Source organism: Nuphar pumila, chromosome 2 (assembly GCF_984573655.1).
Source record: "Nuphar pumila chromosome 2, dmNupPumi1.hap1.1, whole genome shotgun sequence".
NCBI lineage: Eukaryota > Viridiplantae > Streptophyta > Magnoliopsida > Nymphaeales > Nymphaeaceae > Nuphar > Nuphar pumila.
This window is the reverse complement of record NC_143250.1, coordinates 113,934,075-113,956,466: the sequence shown is the minus strand read 5'-3', so window position 1 is coordinate 113,956,466 and position 22,392 is coordinate 113,934,075. Positions and strand designations below refer to the sequence as shown.

The following is a 22,392-nucleotide window of genomic DNA, read 5'->3' as shown; positions in this document are numbered from 1 at the left end:
GCTACAAAAATGCTAACATTAAAAACTTTTTTTTATTAAAAAACACAAATTTTTTAATTTCAAAGGCAAATTAAGTTTCAATTACTGTCAAATTGGCCATGTTGAGTGCAGATATGGGGGGTGGTCAGATTTGATTAAAGCAACTTGCATCAATGAGATCTCAGATAGGGTATGATTATAGTGATGAGATAGAGATCACTGCAGCAGAATTGACAAATTCTTACCAAAGGGTGTGTGTGTAGGAGCAGCTAGTGCACGTCACCTTGTGTTGGGACGTTGCAGGTTCAAAACCCAATGGTCCTATATTTACAACTTTGGTCTTTATTTATTGTTAAAGACATGTTTTATAATTTTACCAAGTTGTTCCAAGAACGTGAATTAAGAAGCAATTTCTCAAGTTCTCACATAAGCAAGCCAACAATGTGGAATATGGCACCCAATGGAAAGGCTACTTCTATCTTTAGTCAAAGAGCACAAACTCATATGTTCACTGTAATAGGGAAATGATTGGCCTGATCACACAACTGCACCTCGACACAGGAACCCTCTTAGGGAGCCTTACTCGGCGCCGAGATGCCAAATCCTAGATTTCCTAAATCCAAGAATTGGAAGCCTTGGGATTTGCCAAATTTTACATATGCTTGGAAATTGGTATGAGTCCGGATCAGGTGCAATCACATGACACAAAATTTGTGCATTAAGCACCTGATTGCCCTCCATTAGGCCTTGGGCCCCACAACTGACAGGCATTGTTCTTAAGATTGGGGGGTGATCAGGTGCTTAATGGACAAATATTTATGCAATCATATTGCACCTGATCTTTTCACTCCAATGATGAAGTTTTTTTTTTTTCGAAAGGTAAGTTGGGGTTAGGCAGACCCCTACCAGATATCTCTTAAGCCCCATGTGGCAGAGGGATTCCCTGCTTACCACATGGGATACCATCTCAGTGTCCAATGATGGAGTTGCCAATTACAACTAGGCTCTGTTTGGGAGCCCGAGTTGAGAGGGAGACTATATTGGAGATCGGAGTGGAGATGGGTTGGCGAAGATGGGAGTGGAGTTCACAACAACATCCTTGGAAGGATCCAAAAACAATGCTCCGCTCCTCCCAACTTTGCTCCGATCTCCCTTCCGAAATCCTCGCTCCTCTCAACTACTCCAAAACAATCAGTGGAGCGGAGGCAGGGATCTTGGAAATCCTCGTCTCCGCTTCCTACACCAGCTCCCAAACACAGGTCTAATAAAGTTTGTCGTAGGCGGATGTTGAAGATAGGAGGGCTTAGGGGCTGCCAAATCTCGTTCCATCTCCTAGGATTTGCCATATCCAAGCTCTCAAACGCTTATGGACATTAGAAACTCCCTGAACCCCTTCTTGCACTTCCAGATTCTGCCAATCAATATTAACCAAAAAAGAAGGTTTGGCTGCTAAATGAACCGAATGAGCTGGCTTGTAAAATAAAGATACCATTTCAAAGATTAAAGTAATAAGATTTGAACTCCAAACCCATAGACCTGTGTTCAAGCTAGCTTATTTACCAGAAACAAAAACATGTTGATATAAGGATACATTTGTGAGAGAATGATCCTCACAAGTTTCACACGGTTTACCAAAACGTGTGAAAAAAGAGCAGTGTACAAATCTCACAAACCCATTTTCACAATGTTTGGCGAACATGATAAAATGGAATAGCATATAAATAAAGCACACAAGATGCAGAAAAGCTGGATCATATGTTTTCGATGAAAAAAAAAATGATATTTGGAGCACTGAAAATTCACAAAGATTCTGGACTGTTGATTTTTTAAACCTTATAAAAACTCACCCTTGTGTCGAATTGAATCCTTCAATAGTTGGTCCATATAAAATCAAATGTGTAGATCAGTCAGAATTTAACAATAAAATAGAAAAAACACAGAAAAAAACCCATTTAATATGTTTGCATCACTCTTCATTTTCACATTGAATTCATTTGCATGTTTGAAAAATTGCAATCACATGCACCGTATATCCAGAAGCAATATGATTTAAACTCTAAACCTGTTAAGCTGGCAAGCCAAATGCTTCAGCTACTTAGATAACATGCTTTGTAAACGATATTATTTACTATTAGTTAGCAAGCTCATGTTAGACAAGCCCAGCCGAGTTAAACACTTATAGTTCGTGTTGAGATTCAGAGTATTTTACGAGTTCAAATGAGAGATTTACGAGCCGAGCCCTACAGACAAGGGATCAAGAAAACCAACAAAGTATTAAATTAAAAGGCAATACATTTAAGGAGAACTGTTTTCAGGGACCCACATGCTCATAATTAATAGTAAAATGGATCCAATTGTTTGTTTAATCATCAATGGTAGAATTTAAGTTCTTAAAGAAACGTTACAATCATCTGCCATTGATCACCAAATCAAATTAAACCCGAAACCCAGAAGCAAAGGAGCGAGGAGAGAGAGAGAGAGAGAGAGAGAGAGAGAGAGAGAGAGAGAGAGAGAGAAATACCCACATCCCAAAATCAAGGTCATAAAAACGGCTGTTACGTTTTTCTTCTTCTCCGATTAACCGTGTGTCCTCTCTCTCTCTCTCTCTCTCTCTCTCTCTCTCTCATGGGCACCAGATGAAGGGGAGGAGATGGCAAGGGGGTTCGAATGGGGGAATCCAGGAAGGTCGAACTGCTCCTACAAGAGAACCACCATGGTCATCTGCTTCATCAATCTCGTCGCTGCCCTCTACGTGCTCCACTCCCTCTTCACTTCCTTCTACATTGTTTCCAGGCCCAACACATCTTCGTTTCGAGGTATCCATCTTCTTCTTTCCCTCCCTTTCCCCTGTTTCTCGCTTCCTTCACTTTGCTCATCTCGGGAAATCTTTTATTTCTTTCTCTTCCTTTGCTTGCTTTTGGTGATTTCCCAGATGGGTACACGGAAGATCAGATTAAGATCATGGAAGAATCCATTCGAATTCGACGGGCGTCCGAGCCCACTGATCTCGTCAAATTGGTGATTCTCTTTACCTTCTTCGTTTCAGAGTGAATCTTACATCAGGCATGGCTCATTTGGTTGATCTGCCGAATTCAATTTTCTCAACTTTTCCTGTCTGGATATGTATATTGGTAAGGTTAAGGCAATTAGGAAGGAAACTCCCCAAGGCGATTCAGTTTCGTATCTGCCGCGGCGTTTGAAGCAGAATATTGCGGATGAAATTCTTCGAAGATTGATGGAGTTCAGGGAGAATCTTAATGTCAGTGGCAATGTCAATGTGACCGAACAACGAGGTTGTTTTTTCGATCCTCAAATCATTTTCTCACGTGGGTTGTAGATTGCCCATTATTTTCCCACAAAATTTTGGGTCTGTATTCAACCAAGGAAACATCATTCATGTGTGAAATTCAATGCATTATACTTGGAAGTGTTTTGAATTTCATGAACCGCTTACCTCTATCAGTGACAATTGCTATTTTTGAAAGTAAACTGTTTTTCATGGTGCAGGAACTTATAGTTTTGGGGGCGAATGATTTGAAAGATTACCAAGAAAGAAACTAGTTCGCTCGCACGCCAAAGATGACAAGTTTAATGGAAATCTAAGAACCTCAAATATCATGTTATAAAATCGTACCAACCACTTGAAATTTCAAGAACCTTGTTTATTTGGAAACCTAAATCTAAAAGAAAGTCCACAATGTTTTGAATTTTGTTTGTCATTTTCTTCTAGTGAAGGCTATCGTTTCTTCCATTATGGGAGCAGGGTAGGTAGGCATCACAGTTAATGATATGTGAACATGTAATTTTCCCTCCGGTGAGTCGGCTGTGGGATATGTGCTTTGGGGAGACAATGATAGTAATGCTATTCTCAAGCATACAGAAATTATGTTAGCATGCTTACTTGTGTGCAGTTCCTGCAATTTATATGCAATCAACTATCTAGATTGCATAGCAATCAACTATCTTGTTAGCAAATTTTCTGGTGTTTCCACAGCGTACAGTCTCATGGCTTTGACTTGCTAAAATCTTGTTAACACAAAACACTTACATCCAAAGTTTGTTTAATAAAGAGACAAACTTCATCGGCTCTTTCAAATTCTAATATGGTCTCACATGTGTCCTCACTCATACTTCACATAAATAAGGAAAGGACCTTTGCATGTCCAATTTCCTATTTTTTTATAGTTTTCTTATAGTTCAAGAGCCTTTTTCTCTCTTTTCTTCTTTAAAGACCTCTTCTTTAGTAGTTCCATCATTTTTGCTGGAAGTCTTTGTGAGAATAGGTTGTGGTTCCATCAAGAAACCATCAATATATTCCCACAAGCCTTTTCCGATTAAGATTCTTTTAATGGCGGTGGTCCATAAGTTATAGTTATTTCCATCAAACTTAATAGGGACCACCATCACCACTTCCTTATCATCCATTTAAGAGAGAAGAGATAAGAAAAAAAAATATAGAATCAAGAGTAGAAGGTACATAGCTTGACAACACTACAAATTTGTTATGACGAACTTTTCCACTCCTTAAAAATCAGCTACACAAACATCAATCTTCTAGTGAGGCTATGGGCATGCTTTTCGAGGCTCTATCCGATCTTCTCGATCTCCCACGAGTCTCTTGAATGCCACAATAATATCAATAGACCACCAAGGCTTTGATACTATGTAATAAAATACAAAATTGTCACTTATGGACATACACTATCACAATGACCACTTATGGGTCAATTACATAAACGTAAGTCCACACAAATTACCCACTTAAGGGTATACAACAAACATAAAGAATAGGATTGTATTCACTAAAATGCTCTAAGCAAAAGCATTACATGATGTGGGGTTTGAACCCCTTTATATACACAAGGGAGCCAAGAGGGAGTAGTTGGGGTCTCCCCAACGGCTCTATGGTCAAAAGACCATTAAGCCAAACCCTAATCTAGGATTTACAAAAATACAAATAAAAATAATAAAAATGTACAATATGTACAATGACCACAATACCCTTATATTTACAAAATGACTAAAATATCTCTATATACAGTAACAGTCGATAGCGTTTTTATTGTCGCAACATAAACTTGAGGGTGACTGCATATACACTCCCATGTCTTCTAGCAATCTATGTCACATGGGTATGGGTATGGGGTACGGGTATAGAGGGTACAATGCGACAATTTCAAAAAATGCAGGTACGAAGACATGACTATATATATAAATATATATTAAATATCACATAAATACAAAATAAACTGAATATAATCTAAATGTATATGATATATCTAAAATATATATTTTATCTAAAATATATATTATATACTGAAAATATAAAGTTATAAACTGAAAATATAATTATAAATTGAATACAAATTTGTGTGTACAGAGGGTAAAATAGCATGTCTAGGTGTCGATGTGTGTCGACACAGGTATGGAGGGCAAAGTGGAGTGTCTGTGTGACATAGCTAGCAATCTTCTCAACCACACAAGTTCAGATGTCGTGGTAGCCATTACGTGATATTCAACTTCAGTTGATGATAGAGTTACTTTCTGTTGCTTCTTGTATTTTCAGGATGTTGAGAGATATTATCGTGAGGGGGTTTATTAGAAATTAGAAAAGTATCAGGTGGTCTTATTTATTATTTAATCTTTCATGTCCTCTTTTTGTAAATTTACTTATTAACCCTAATCTCTACTTAAGGAGGATTAGGGATGATCATGAATAAGACTTTTCATTCTTTTTGTCTCAACATGGTATCAGAGCCTCTCACTCTTGGGAGAATCTAACGCCTTTGCTGTTCTTCTTTTTCCCTCTTTATCATGACCTTTTCTTCCCTCTTTGTCTTCTCTCCTTTCCCCTACTCTCCTCTTCTCTCATCGGTTTGGTCCCTAAGTTTTTACGACCTGGGATCTGACTAGATCTGTACAATATGCAAATCTGATCAGACACCCTAGATCGTGTGTCTCTCCTTTGCGTCTTGCTGATGACGCTTCAGTAATAGTAATGGATCGTGTCGAATCAGATCTGCCATCGTGTGGAGGTTTCGTGGAGCAGACTTGATATCGTGATCGTGTGGTGTTTTGTGGAGCAGATTTCGGACCATGAAATAACCAGATGCCGGGTAGCATGGATTGCTGATGTTGGATCTGATCTGAATGATCTGCCATCGTGTGGAGGTTTCGTGGAGCAGACCTGATAGCGTGATAGTGTGGTGGTTTATGGAGCAAATCTAAGATCGTGAACTGACCAGATGTCGGGTATCGTAGATCTCTGATATTGGATCAGATCTGAATGGTGAGATTGATTGATCTTTGTGTTTATCAGAATAGTGTTCTTATGGTAAGCATGAAATTTGTTGTGCCTGTTGTTTTTGGAATCAGATTTAGTAAGATCTGAGTCGTGATGATGCAATAGATGTTAAGTCTGTCATGATTGCTGTTGTTGGAATCAAATTTAATTAAATCTGCATTGTGTTGGTGTTTTTTTTTTATCTTGTTGATCGCTCGCGATTCTGTCTAGATATTTGTATTACCCTGCTAATTGACTTACCACTGTCAGCGGTAAATAACATGGCTGAAATAAAGTCCAGTGAGCAAAGGTCTGAAGTGTTTGCAAAATATAAAGCTTTTGCTAACCCTTTTTCTTATGGGTCATCCGTAAAGCTTGATGACAATAATTATGAAAGGTGGTCAAGGACTTTTATGATGTCCGTGTCAGGACATTGTCGAAAACATATTCTGTTAGAAAAGGAACCAACAGAAAAAACTGGGAAATATGTCACATGGCAGGAAGATAACGACATTGTTATGTCGTGGATTATGAACAATGTTCAACCACATATTGCAGATGGCTTAATCTACTATTCTACTACAAAGGAGATATGAGATTCATTAGACACATATTCTCAAGACAAAAATGTTAGTAGAATTTTGCAAGTTGAGCAAGAGATATTTCAGTTGCACCAGGGCGATCAAAATCTTTCCCAATATTATGCATCAGTTAAATCAACTTATGAGAGGCTCAACTCTATTCGTCCTCCTTGCTGCATGAATCATAAAACCCATCAGGAGTAGACTATGGTGGCTCGTTTTCTATCAGGGTTATCTCCTGATTACTCAGTAGCCAAGGTGGAAATGCTTACTGGCTCTGAGATACCCACACTAGCTGATGCCTACAACAAGTTAAGTCGTCTTGCTGTTACTCTTTCTCCGCCGCATGGGGACTCTCAAACTTCGGCTCTCATTGTCACTAGTGGCCGTGGGCATAGTGTTAATAGTTCTTCCAGAGGTAGAGGTCGTGGGAGAGGCAGTGGAGGTCGTAGCAGGTTTCAGTGTACTTATTGTGGCAAGCAGGGACATCTTGAGGATTGTTGTTGGGATAAGAACCCTAAAAGTCGCCCTTAGAGTTTACCATTGTTCCCCAAAGCAACAACTCAGAGCGCTTCCTCTGTCACTGAACCTGTGCCTACCTCTTCAACCAATACGATCACCCTCAGTCGTACAAAATATGATCAGCTTCTTTCACAGAGTTCTGCATCAATGTCTGCCTCTATTGTAGTGACTGATGGGGCATGCTCTGCGGGTACTCAGGTGGATGATGGAGGTAAGATGTGGATTATTGATTCTGGAGCATCTCGACACTTTTGTGGAGACTCACATAGTTTCTCTACACTTGTTTATCAATCGTCCCCTCGTTATGTTAAATTAGCAGATGGTAGATTATCCCAAATGGTGGGGCAAGGAGATGTGCATCTTACCCCTACATTACGGATACAAAATGTTCTTCATGCTCCACAGTTTCCTAAGAATCTATTATCCGTAAGCCAGCTTACAAAAGAGCTAAATTATCGAGTTATATTTGACCCGGGTTCTTGTGTTTTTCAAGATTTGCTGTCTGGGAAGAAGATTGGTGGAGGCCATGAGGAAGGCGGTGTTTACTATCTTACACAACCAGTTGGAGTAGCTACTTCATGTGAGGAATCGAGTTCTAATTCCTACCAATGGCATCTCAGATTGGATCATCCTTCTTTTTTAAAGCTTCGAAGAGTCATTTCACAGGTCTCTCCTACAACGTCATTTCAGTGTGAAGAGTGTCAGTTGGGCAAGCATCATCGTAGTTCCTTTTCTTTAAGTCAGAGTTGTTCTAGTCTCAGTCCTTTTGATCTTATTCATGTTGATGTTTGGGGGCCTAGTCGGGTTCCTAATAGGTTTCAGTCTAAGTATTAGATTGTCATTGTTGATGACTATTCTAGAGTGTCTTGGGTCTTTTTAATAAAGGAGAGATCTGAAGTCTTGTGTATTCTCCAATCTTTTATTCTTGAAATAAAGACTCAATTTGGTTCCATTGTTAAAATTGTTCGCACTGACAGTGCTCTTGAATTCAAATCCAGCAAACTACTACAATTTTATCGAGATAATGGGATTTGCCCTCAGTTTTCATATGCACATACGTCCCAACAAAATGGGGTAGCTGAAAGAAAACACCGACACCTTTTGGAAGTAACTCGAACTCTTATGGTTCAAACAAACATGCCAGCTTCTTTTTGGGGAGATGCCCTTCTTACTTCTTGTTACCTTATTAACAGGATGCCATCTTCTGCTCTTAATGATCAAATTCCTATCAGAAAACTTTATCCTGAGTGTTCCTTGTTCAAAGTTGCTCCTAAGGTATTTGGTTGTGTCTGTTTTGTGCAAAAGCTGGGACCTACCAGGGACAAACTAGCTGCTCAAGCAACAAAGTGTGTCTTTCTTGTGTATCAAAAACACCAAAAAGGATACAAATGTTTTGACCCCCTTACTCGTAAAGAGTATATCATTGCAGATGTCACTTTCTTTGAGAACATTCCTTATTTTTCGCAGGGCGCATCTCGTGTGAATCCTGATATGTCCAAATTGTTTTCCTTATCGATTCCTCCCATTCCTTTAGAGTCAATACCTTTGGGGCCCTCATTAGGTTCTGATCCCTCTTTAACTCGGTTCCATGATCCTCCATTGGTGTATACTCGTCGTCAAACCTCCTCTCATGGCCCTTCATCGTCTTCTCTTCTGACTGATAGTGATCCAGATCATGTTGATGATTCTATTGCTTCTCCTGATGATAGTAGAGCAGGTCCAGAGATTGAAAATGATTTGCCCATAGCCCTGAGGAAAGGTACGCGTCAGTGTACTCTGCACCCAATTTCAATGTTTGTGTCCACAGACTGGATTGGAAAGAACATGCAAAACTTTCTATCTGCTTTATCTGCTATCTCCAGTCCTCTCAATCATCAACAGGCTTTATTAAATCCTCAGTGGAAACAAGCCATGAAAGAAGAAATGGATGCCTTAATTTCTCAAGGGACTTGGGAGCTTGTCGATCCTCCTTCTGATGCTGACATTGTTGGTTGTAAGTGGGTGTGCACTGTTAAATATCATTCTGACGGTACTCTGGAGAGATACAAAGCTCGTCTTGTCGCCAAAGGCTACACCCAAACATATGGGGTGGACTTCTTTGAGACTTTCTCTCTCGTGGCCAGAATGGGTATTATACGCTTAGTTATTTATGTGGCTGTTCATCATGGGTGGAGTATGACTCAGCTTGATGTGAAAAATGCCTTTGTGTATGGGGATCTACCTGAAACGGTCTACATGCAACAACCTCCTGGTTTTGAACGACAGGGGGAATGTGGCAAAGTGTGCAAGCTAAAAAAGGCAATATATGGGCTAAAGCAAAGCCCACGGGCATGGTTTCACAAATTGTTTGAGGTGATGTCTAAAGTTGGGTTCCAAAGGTCACCATCAGATCATTCTTTGTTCATAAAGAGTGGCTCTAAAGGCTGTGTGATTATGGTGGTTTATGTTGATGATATAATTTTAACTGGAGATAATGAGCATGAGATTTCTAGCACCAAGGCATATATGCAAAAATACTTTATTATAAAGGAACTGGGTCCTCTCAGGTACTTCTTGGGAATCGAAGTAGCAAGAAATAGAGAAGGTATGGTTCTCTCTCAGAGAAAATATGTGCTTGATCTTTTACAAGAGACAGGTATGCTTGGTGCAAAACCGACAACTATTCCCATGAATCCTAAACTTCTCCTGTATGACGAGCAATTGGAGGCAGTTGATAGTAAGTCCTACAGGACTCTCATTGGTAAACTTCTCTATGTTACTGTAACTAGGCCTGACATATCATTTGCGGTTGGCAAGTTGAGTCAATTCATGGATAAACCTAGGAAAGTTCATTGGGAGGCAGCTATGATGGTTCTTAAATATTTGAAAACATCTCCAGGAAAAGGTCTATTGTTTACAAAAGGGGCAAATCTTGATGCGGTTGCGTATACTGTTTCTGATTATGCCGGGTCTGTTGATGATAGGAAATCCACTACAGGGTTCTATGTTTTTGTTGGTGGCAACTTAGTTTCATGGAGAAGCAAGAAACAAGTTGTAGTAGCAAGATCAACTGCTGAATCAGAATATAGAGCCATGGCACAAACTGCTGCTGAAATGATTTGGATAAAATCTATGCTTACGGGATTGGGCATAAAGGTATTTTTACCTATGAAGATGATGTGTGATAATAAGGCAGCCACACACATTGCTAATAATCCTGTATTTTCATGAGAGAACTAAGCATATTGAGATAGATTGCCATTATATTCGTGATATGGTTCAAGTGGGAAATATATCAACTGTGCATGTGTCTTCAGAAGATCAAGTAGCAGATGTTTTTACAAAACCCTTGTCTATCGCAAAATTTTCAAAGTGCTGTAACAAGCTGAGCATGATTGATATATATGCTCCAGCTTGAGGGGGAGTGTTGGGAGATATTATCGTGAGGGGGTTTATTAGAAATTAGAAAAGTATCAGGTGGTCTTATTTATTATTTAATCTTTCATGTCCTCTTTTTGTAAATTTACTTATTAACCCTAATCTCTACTTAAGGAGGATTAGGGATGATCGTGAATAAGACTTTTCATTCTTTTTGTCTCAACACAGGATACTAACGAATCACCTATAAACATACAAAAACCCATAGTTGAGCGTCTATCATTGAGATATTCTCCTTAGACAGAGTCAGTATAAGCAATTAATTCAAGTAGGGAGGAGGAAGATAACAAAAGGCCTTTAGAAACAAAATTTTGTAAATATCTAATAATTCGTATAACACTGATGTGCACAACTGTAGGAGAATGTTGAAACTGGCTCATTGTATGTACTGTATGAGAAATGTTAGGTCGAATAACTGTTAAATAAGGGCTCCAATCATTTGTCGATAAGGAGGTGAAGTCTTCTAAGGGTGTGACATCATTTATCTTCATTTTTGCATTGATTACTTCAGGAGTGTCCACCCTTTTTCATATGTAATTCGGACTGTCAATAATCTCAATAGTAAATTTGGATTGAGTTAATAAATAACCACACACAAAATATGCTACCTCAATCCCTAAAAATATCTAAGAAAACCTAGATTTGTCATTTCAAACTTTTGTTTTAAAATACTTTTAATATAGCTAACTCCCTATTTGTCTCCTCCTATAATGATCATGTCATCAACATAGTAACAAGATTTAAAACCAAGTTTAATCATAACCGAACTAAACATATCATACCAGACCTTAAGAGTCCGTTTTAAGCCATATAAAGCTTTTTTTAAATGAAAAACCTTTCATTATGAAATATTATATCCTGGTGGTGGATCCATGTATACTTCTTCTTTTAACTCTCTATTTAAGAATGCATTTTTGATATCCATCTGATAGATGTGCCAATGTTTCGTCATAGTTATCCTAGCTACTGACGCAAAGGTTTCATCGTAGTTTATACCATATTCTTGGGAATAAACCTTGAATACTAACCTAGACTTATATCATTATAGGAAACCATTGGTCTTTGTTTTAACCTTGTAAAACCCACTTACAACCTATGAACATTTTCCTTTTTGTTAGATCTTCTATTTGTCACGTGTTAGATTCTTCTAAAGCTTCAAGTTCAAGGTTCATGGATTCAATCCATTCAAGATGATTAGGGTTTTTATTTGATTTTTCTATGATTAGGGCTTTGACTCAATTTTTTTAAATTAAGTTTTTTATAGTTAATTTGATTAGAGTTTTTATTTTTATTTTCTATGATTAGGGCTTTGAATCAAAATTTTTAATTAAGGCTTGTTATAGTCAAACTTACAACCTATGAACATTTTCCTTTTTGTTAGATCTTCTATTTGTCACGTGTTAGATTCTTCTAAAGCTTCAAGTTCAAGGTTCATGGATTCAATCCATTCAAGATGATTAGGGTTTTTATTTGATTTTTCTATGATTAGGGCTTTGACTCAATTTTTTTAAATTAAGTTTTTTATAGTTAATTTGATTAGAGTTTTTATTTTTATTTTCTATGATTAGGGCTTTGAATCAAAATTTTTAATTAAGGCTTGTTATAGTTAATTTTATTAGGGGTTTTCTTGTATTTGATTAGGGTTGTTTTTTTCTTTGATTAGGGTTTGAATTAGGGCTTTTTATTTAATTTTATGGTTTAATTTTCTTATAATTTAGGGTTTTTTGGTTTATTTATGATTTATTTTCTTGCATTTTAAGGTTTTATGATTTAATAGGATTTGATAATTTGATTTTTATAGTTAATTTGATTTTAGGTTTTGATATTTTTATGATAAACTTTCATAATTAGATGTAATATGACATTGATTAAAACATTTATATATCAAAAAAATATCAATTATTATTTTTTCTCAAATTACTCAAATTTGAAACATTTTTTAGTTTTTAGATCCGATTCGAGATCCATATCTGGGGCTAAAATCCATAATAAACATGTTAAAACACTCATATGGTTGGGCGGATCGAGTGGTACGATCCAAAATGAAGTTATCCGACCCATTATCCGTGTGTGTTTATGCTGTCTGTACACATCGTAAAACAAACATCGGACAAAAGGAGCACAACTTCTTGTACAGTCAAAACAAACATTGACCTTGGTACAATTGTTACAGAACAAACATAACATGCGTTTTGTCTGTTATGTTCGTTCATTCTGTCCAATCTTAGACGAGGCATCAAACAAACCCTTATGGATCAAGACAAGCGCACATACACATAAGCCACTTAAGGGCCAAGAACACAACTAAAATAAATAATCTATCAAATAAAATATGCTTGAGAAAGCATTGCCATACAAGAGGGGGTAACAAAAGAGGGCTCAAAGAGCCGTTGGGATCTCCCCAGCGGCTAGAAATAGAGCTGTTGGGGGAGATCCCAATGACTCTCTGGGATTTTACTAAAATGCTAACAACCTAAAACTAAAATACAATAAACAGAAAAAAAAACTGTGGTGCCCTTACTGGATACATCCTATTACATTACAATAAAAAGATAAAAAACCCTAATGGGTATTACCTATTACAACATTATAAATAAATAAATATATATATATATATATATATATATATATATATATATATATATATATATATATATATAATGTACATGCATACTTATATATATGTACCATGTTTTTTGTCATTGGGGAAATAAAAGATAAAAAACCTTTGAAATTCAATATCAAACAGCTTCACCATATCTAAAACAAAGTGCCCATCATAACACCATCCCCCTTCATTCTAGCCTTTGTTTCTATAAATAATATAAAATATAAGAAACTTTATCCTTAATATTGGACCTTCCTAATCTTGCCAAACTTCATCCCTATGACACCCACAAACTTTATTCAAAAGCACATAAATTGATGCATACAACTTTTAATCTGGATGTGGATCCTTCCTACAACATCCTTCTTGAGTGGGAGAATTCTCAACCCAACCCCCAAATCTTGAACCTTTTTTTGCGTTGTTTTCTCTTCTAATTATATGTTGGTGTATTGGTTTGTTTTCTCTTCTAATTATATGTTGGTGTATTGGTTTTGAGTCCTGAAAATATGCCTTCATATTTTGGATTTTAGCTATTTGGATTTTAGCTATTTTCTTTTGTAGATTCAACCCTGTTAACTTCAGAACCTTAGATTTTCGAAAAAACTAAACTTTAAATCTCAATCATTATCTCTCAAATGCACCAAAAGCTTTTGAAACTGGGTTCTGGAACACAAAGCTATGACTATTTGAATCTTGCGTATTGGTATGGACTCAAACCTGCAACCTCAGATGATAGTTCCAACCATGATTATGCCTAAACATGGCATCTTCATACTCAGTTTACCGTGACTTAATCACCACCAACTCATAGGGTATCAAGATAATGTGTTTGTCATCTTTGGTATCTTCATCAAATATTAAATCACTTGATCATTCAGGTAGAGCATTCTCAACCACAACACCTGTTTGTTGATCTTTAGGATACTCATCATAAATGATCTAGATTTGGAAATTTGATCTCTTTTTTTAAATCAATATATACCTATCGAGGCTTGGGAATGCTTGGGTGAGAAAGGTTTAAAATGATTGACAAATCTTTTTAACAAGATTTGGCAGACAAATAAGATGCCTAATGAGTGGAGGAAGAGTACTTTGGTGCCTCTATATAAGAATAAGGGTGATATACAAGATTCTACAAACTATCGTGGTAAAAAACTCACGAGTCATACTATGAAACTTTGGGAGAGGGTGATTGAGTATAGGTTGAGGAAGGTTGTCATGATATCAGAGAATCAATTTGGTTTTATGTCTGGAAGATCAACTATGGAAGCTATACATCTTCTTAGACAACTTATTGAGAGATATAGAGAGAGGAACAAAGATTTGCATATGGTTTTTATTGATTTGGAGAAGACATACGATAGAGTACCTAGGGATGTTCTCTGGTGGACAATGATGAAGAAAAGTGTTTCTCTCAAGTACATTAGTATAATTAAAGATATGTACGAATGAGTAATAACCAATGTCCGCACTTGTAGAGGGGTGACAACCAATTTTCCTATAACGGTTGGGTTACATCAAGGATCTGCATTAAGCCCTTTCCTATTTGCTATAGTGATGGATGAGCTTACGAGATCAATTTAAGAAAATGTGCCGTGGTGTATGTTGTTTGCTGACGATATTGTTTTGATTGATGAGTCTAGAGCTGGGGTTAATGCTAAGTTAGAATTATGGAGACAGACATTGGAAGCAAGAGGTTTTAAGTTGAGTAAGAGTAAGACAAAATATATGGAATGTCGGTTTAGTAAGCAACGAAGTAGTGATGGGAGTGTAGTGAAGCTTGATGGGCAAGAAATACCGGTGGATGACTGTTTCAAATATTTTGGATCTGTCATTCAAAAGTATGGAGAAATTGATGGAAATGTAAATCATAGGATAAAGGCGGGGTGGATGAAATGAAAAAGTGCAACTGGAGTGTTGTGCGATCGTAGAATGCCATTGCGGTTGAAGAGAAAGTTTATAGGACGACTATTAGGCCCGCTTTACTATATGGTACGGAATGTTGGGCTGCCAAGAGACATCATATTCAAAAAATGAGTGTAGCTGAGATGCGTATGCTTAGATGGATGTGTGGAAATACAATAAAAGATAAGATTCGAAACGAGGAGATACGTAAGAAGGTAGGCGTTGCATCTATTGAAAATAAGATGAGAGAGAATCGTTTACGGTGGTTTGGACATATTCGACGAAGGCCTAATGATGCTCCAGTTAGAAGGATGGAAAAATGGGAAAATATATTAGTTAAAAGAGGTCGGAGTAGGCTTAAGAAGACTTGGATGGAGATGATAGGAAAGGATATGAATGCTTTGAACCTCACTGAGGACATGACATTGGATAGAAATGATTAGAGGAGAAGGATTCATGTGGAAGACCCAAAATGATTTTCTTTTTTGGTTCATATCGCCGACCCCAATTGTTTTGGGATGAAGGCGTAGTTGTTGTTTGTTTGCTTGTTTGTATTTTTTATTATCTTACATGGATTTTTTAGGCATTTTGATCTTTGGCTCTGCCAAAAATGATGCAGCCAAATTCAGGAATAGAATAAACAACAAAATATACAGACGATGACGCTTTCATCTTCGAAGGTCCCACATTGTCCAAGACTAAAAGCTTGGGCAACCAAGGTATGGATCTTCAAGATAAAAGGAAAAATAACCTTTCAAATTCAATTAGCAAACATCTTCACCCTGTGGCCAAAATAGATCACCATCATAACTCCATACCTGTATAATCTAACCTTTCTGTATATATGGATCTTCAAGAATAAGAAGCAAGAGCCTCTCAAATTCAATTTCATCATGGCCGAAACAAAGCTCCATCATAACTCGTTCCCCATCTATGTCACATGGATACTCCATTTTAACTCCCATTCTGTATCCCCTTATGTACAAGTCCTATTGGAAACTTCCTAAAATGGCCGTATTCCTGCATCCCCAGCTATGTCCGTGTGACATAGATCCCCATATGTTCTAGCCTATTTTGTTAATATCAAGAAAAAAATGCAATGAGAAACCAAGTAGTCAAAAGTGTTAATTGGTGCGTAGGCATCAACCCTGTAAAAGGCCTAGTGAGCCTAAGCAGGTTTAGTCAGGACCAAAAAAGAAAAATATTAAAAAATTAGAATAAGTTCTTAAAAGTAATAGAAGCTACATGTTCAACACAGTTTATGAAGCTAAACAACTGAAACTTAAAAAAAATGATGAACAAATCTAAACAATTAAAACATAATTATATTTCTAACATTAAACTCCATCTAAACAAATATTTGTTTAGATTCGTCACTTAGAGTGTGCAAAACAATAAAATTATTTAAAATAAAAATATAAAAATACTGAAAAACTTGAATATTTCAAAATATACAATCAAAACATGGTGATAATGTTTTAAATATAATAAAATCAAATGTAAAGTACCAACCTCAGTGCTCTCCCTTCCCCCCAGCTCTCAACCAAGGTACTTGCCTATGGATCTAGGTGCTCCTAGGCAGTAAACTTGCGTCTAGGTAGCCTAGGTGGCCTAAGCGGGATTTTAACTACATAGATGAGAAACTTTTATCCTAAATCATCAACCTTGCTAATCTTTCCAAACTCTATCTCTATGGCACCCATGAACTTCATATGCATGTCACATAAAGTAATTCTTGATATTATAACTTCTAATTTCTATCTTCAAATTCCTTCACAGGCCTCACATATTAGGATCTCTATCAAATCTGATGTAAATCACTATCATCTTTTCAATCTGGGTCCAGCTCCTCCCTGCATCACAAAAAATGTATTTAAACTCTAAGATCAGAATATTGTTTGAAGGTTTCTTTCCAAACTGTAGCATCCTGTTTTCTTGTTCTGTAATGACTCCTGGAAAGAGATGTGGATGCTTTGCACGTTAAAAAGCTGACCATCTGTAATCACCAATACAGGGATCCCCCGACCCTGATTTTTGCAATTAGAAATTCTGCACACTCTCTATCCTTCTAATTAACTAGCAACCACCAATATTTTATCATAAAAGCCAAAGGGGAAGAAAGGGAAAATAAATCCCTAAAGAAGATGCAAAGAGAAAGGGCTTAAATGCAGATATTTCACAAACAATTAGGAATGCTTGAGCTAACCAGAATACTTTTATATCTCAAACAATATGCATCCAATGACACCGCTCAGAGGAGAAAGATGTGTTAGAAGAGGAGTGCACCTGTTTCAGATAATAAGAAATGAAAACTTCTTAACCAGAGAAAAAAATCAGATAGTCGGATGATAAGAAAATGCTTGTTTTAATGTTGAATGCTTCTTCTCAATACAACGGACTGTTGCTTTCATGTGTATGTTTGTGCGTGTGAGCAAGCATTCATGTTTGTGTACCCTATGCTGATGCCACTTGGGACCTGCTTTGGTCAAACAGAAGCTCTTGAGACTTGGCGCAAGGGAAAAGTAGAAGAAACCAAAAAGGTGGCACTTGAAGCACAAAGAAATTTATCTCAGGGTTCTCACTTAGCAGAAGAAGCTGGTATTTCCCAAACTTTTTTGATGGATTTAAGATAACTTGTTTGTACCATATGATGCTATATACACAATCTCCTCTTGATGTGCAAAAACCTTTGGAGACCTGGTACATGCATCTAACTTAGCTGAAGAAGCCAGTACTTTTCTACCTTTTGATGAATTTGCCTCTCTCTCTCTCTCTTTCTCTCTCTCATCCATGTCCACACATTTTCTCTTTCATATTACTTTGTCACTTGAAAATTTCTTCAAGTATATGCTATGCAAACCGTTTCTTTTTCTCCGCTAGTGTATTAGTCATCACAAATATTTCTATCTAAGCAAATGATTGCAATGCTTGTCCCAGGGATGTTAAGAAGAGCCCTGGAGTCCGATTGGACTCTTCTATTGGAAGATATTGGCCTTTGGATGCCTGCTGAGATAATAAACAAAGAGGATGTTGAAAAATTACAGATGGATCAAGAGCTTGGTACAGAACAATTGCTCCATCCTTATTTACATTATGTCCTCCTTTCATCTTTCACCTCATACATTTTAGCTGTTTAAAAGTTAAAACCATTTTAGTGGTATTGTTTAGCTGCAATTCCCCATGGCATCAGAAAAATCTTGACTTTTGTGTTCAGTGGATCAAACTGCTTTGTCTGTATTGTTAAACCTGGACCTATTCTGTCTTGTTTATTGTTTTGTTCCCCTCCCCCCCCCCCCCCCCCCCGCCCCATTTTTCTCAGCTTCAAGCATAATTTGTCTCTCTTTTGATGCATTTTTTTTCAGCTTAAACCTTTAGTTTAGAAACTAGAAGGCAATGTATATGGTCTTCATGACTTTTCATGCAGATAATCAAATCATACCTGGTAGGCCAATTCCACCTGAGTGCCATGCTGAGCAGCATACAGATTACAATGGTGCTGCTGTAAGATGGGGCCTCACTCACCATAAAGAAAGTGCTGCTCACTGTTGTCAAGCCTGCCTTGATCAGGCTAAAAGCGCTAAGCCAGGTGAAATGAAGTGCAACATATGGGTTTATTGTGCATCTGAAGCTGGTTGCTATTCTCCAGACATTTATGAACACAAGCATCAGGAGTGCTGGCTTAAGCAGGTAATATTTCTGTGCTTCGAGAATCAAGGTTGCAAGTTTTTGCATATCTGACCTGGTTTGCTAGTCCAATAGCCACACCAGGCAGATACAATACATTCTGGTTCTTTCTGGTCTGTACACTGTCAACTTCTGGACAGCTTTCACTCAGTCAATCAATTTCTCAACTTGGGTTGTCTGCGCTATAGTTGTTAGGAGTGTTCAAAAGAATGTTTTATCCTAGCTTTACTCTCTTTTTTCTTTAATGGCTTAAGCCTTCTATTTTTTTTTCTTTTTCTGTTTTTGAGGTTTTTTAATATGTTCCTTTTAACCAAAAAAATATGTATCCCTGTTATCCTCATGCAATTGACTAGAAACAATTGTTGAACTGTTCCTCCTTTTCACTTCCCCATTATTAAACCAACTTTGCACCCCCCTCTCAACCCACTTTCTTCTCTCTTTGTAGACTCTTATCTTAGTATGTCAAAACACTAATTTTAATGGGGATGCATATTTGCTACTGTTACTGAATGTATAATCTAGTTGGAAAATCATAAATGCAGGTTGTATCCACTCAATTGGACCACATAACTATGTTCAACATGGCTTGTTTGCTAGGGATCACATTTTGGGTCATGGTTTTGATGTAAAAATATGACTTTTTGAGTTATGGAATCTTGGTACATTGTGTGCCTTTGATTTTTGAAGCCCTTGGAAAACCAACTCATATGTTACAAAAAACATAATCCAAAACCTGTTTTCTGCCAAAGAAACTATGTAGATCACATTGATAAGTTGAGATCTACAAAAAGTGGAAAAAATATGAAAAATTAGTGTTTCTACTAGATTGCATGTACAGTCAGCTTTAGCAAATTTATGTCCTTTTGGTGGGTAGCAAACCATTAGAAAAAACATAAGCACTAAAAGAGCAACGGTAAGTATGAGGCGAAGTGCAGGAAATGTAGGAGGGTCTAGACAGGGTTGTGCCCTTTTCCACACACTAGATCTGTAGCTTGTCCTAATGAAATTGAGACTGAAGATTTTATTCTTCTCCTCTGTTTGGAAAGGAATAGGTAGACATCTTGGTTTTGTTGTTTTCTGCTAATGTGAACTGCAGTATAAAAAGGATAAATATGGATTAAAGGACGACTGAAGCAGAACCTTAAACAGCCTATGATGAAAGAACATGAAAGCAGCTAAACACACTAATAAATGAATCTGGAGGTCAAAGGGACAAGTTACCTTCTGCTCGTGTGTAGATTGTCCATAGTTTAGAATGCATTACTTGTTTCATGACATATCTGATCTTTTTGCAGTTTCAGAAATGTGGAGTCTCTGTCATTTATTGCAATCCTATGCATTGGGCCCATTTATTTCATCCTATCGTTGCCTCACTCATCGTGAGAACCTGTTATGCCCCTTAAGTTGTGAAGTGGAATAATAAAATTTTCCTATTCATAATTTATTAATTCTGAATAATGGTTAAGATTTTTTTTACACCCACAAACGTCTTTTGATGCTGAGTTGCTCACTGATGCGTATTTGCAAGGGTAGTAGTACCTGGGGTTTTGCTGCTGAACAATGTGCTGATCCAGTGGGTACAAACCCACCTCTAGTAATCTGACACTCAGGCAGGCTTCCCTGTCATCGAAGACAAAAATCCACCCTAATTTCATGTTTTATTCAATTTTGTTGCATAACCTTTTAGTTGTTTCATCTCTCTCCCTCATAAATTTCTATTGTGTTTTTTCCTGATGTTAATTACCGATTACAGGCAGAACACCCCAAATTGAACTTCAAAGACAAATATTCAGAATCTTATAGAAGTGTACACCCAACTGCTCCAGTCGTTGTTCCTTGGATTTCTGGTGTTGTTGGTGCATGAAGAGCGCATGAAGTGCTTGGTTTTTTCTCCTCGGGTGATTGATCTCATCCATTCAAGCATCTGGAGAGAATATATCAACTGACACGTGTAAAGTACTTGCTGTCTTGCAAATATGTCGAATGTACATTACCTGATTCTGCAGGTGGATGATATGCTAGATTTTTCTTTGCCTAATTTTGTCATGTTTTCTAATAGCATGCCCATTTCGATCTACATATTCATCTTGTAATCTTCTGGCTCACCACATACTAAAGAGAAAAATGCCAGCGCTAAGAGACTTTGTTATCAAGACCTCTGGTTGCTCATCACTTTTTGATTGCTGCAATCAGGATGCATGAGCTTCCAGCCAGAATATGACGTTTTTCTTTGCCTCAATGCCAATATGAATGCTGGTTACTCTTTGAACATGATAGCCAATTTTGTGTTGAATACTATATATGTTCAAATTATATATATATATAGGGTAAATATTGGCTACTAATGAAGGTGTGGAACTAGTGAGCTATAGGTGCAAGTTGTATCAACTCAATCTAACCACATAGATGTGTTCAGCATGGTTTGTTTGCTAAGGATCAAGCCTTGAATCATGCTTTTCTGATGTAAAAATGTGATCTTTTGAGTTATGAAATTTTGGCACATTGTGGGCCATTGATTTTTGGACCCCTTTAAAAACCTAATTACTTGTCATAATCACATGATTCAAAACAAATTTCTTACTAAACAAACCATGTAGATCACATCGGTAATATTTGATCTACAAAAAATTGGAAAATTTTGAAGAAAAAATTGATTTCTACTCATTACTTTCATACATTCATTAGTACCCTATATATATATATATATATATAGTATGAGAACAGAAAATATGAGAACTAATGTATGAACCAACATTTTCATGAATTTTTTGTTCTTTTCTCTTGAATCTAACTATACGGATGTGATCTTACATGCTTGGTTCTATAAGAACCCGCTCTTGAATCATCTGATTTTGATGCATGAGATTTTTTAAGGCTTTGAAATCAATGGCTCATAATCTTCATAAATATTTCAAAAATCGTATTTTTCATCGAAAATGCACAATCCAATGGCTGATTCTTAGCAAATTCACCATGCCAAACACATCCACATGGTTGGATTTGCAAAATAAGTGTTGAAAATCCCCATATTTCTAGTTCTCATATTCTAGTGATTCTCTCTCTATATATTGATGATAAAGCTGGGGTTAGGCAGATCCCTACCCGTTCATTGATAAACAAGGATTTCAAGATATTACATTTGCAATATTCGACCTATCTGGACTCCAGTCCCCAGGTTTGTCTTTCCAAATAGAACAGCTGTTGATAATAGCTAAATTAGCAAGAGATCTAGCTATAACATTACACGACTTTACTTGCATAACCTTGACTCTGAAATACCATGAAGCATGTTGATAATTTCACCATTTACCACGTCAAGATGACAGCTACATCTCTTCGTTGGTCTCAAAAAAACATTCCACCAACACCTCTCTCTTGAATAAGGATGAATCTCCTTACACACATCTTGCAAT

The 22,392-nt window shown here is 37.0% G+C and overlaps 1 protein-coding gene across 1 annotated transcript; it reads left to right on the top strand.

Moving 5' to 3' along the window:
• Positions 1-2,487: 2,487 nt before the first annotated feature.
• Positions 2,488-21,261, top strand: LOC149846804 (uncharacterized). The gene is made up of 7 exons (XM_089996588.1): positions 2,488-2,795; positions 2,912-2,997; positions 3,116-3,272; positions 17,789-17,893; positions 18,233-18,355; positions 18,720-18,982; positions 20,733-21,261. Exons 1-7 carry the CDS (start codon positions 2,630-2,632, stop codon positions 20,841-20,843), a joined length of 1,011 nt encoding a protein of 336 aa, XP_089852714.1. The 5' UTR covers positions 2,488-2,629; the 3' UTR covers positions 20,844-21,261.
• Positions 21,262-22,392: the final 1,131 nt, after the last annotated feature.

Excerpts from the sequence above, each read along its gene's own strand:
- LOC149846804 (XM_089996588.1), top strand. The coding sequence starts at position 2,630 with ATGGCAAGGGGGTTCGAATGGGGGAATCCAGGAAGGTCGAACTGCTCC. Across the intron at positions 2,796-2,911 it reads CAACACATCTTCGTTTCGAG|ATGGGTACACGGAAGATCAG; the intron begins GTATCCATCTTC and ends GTGATTTCCCAG. Across the intron at positions 3,273-17,788 it reads CAATGTGACCGAACAACGAG|AAGCTCTTGAGACTTGGCGC; the intron begins GTTGTTTTTTCG and ends TTGGTCAAACAG.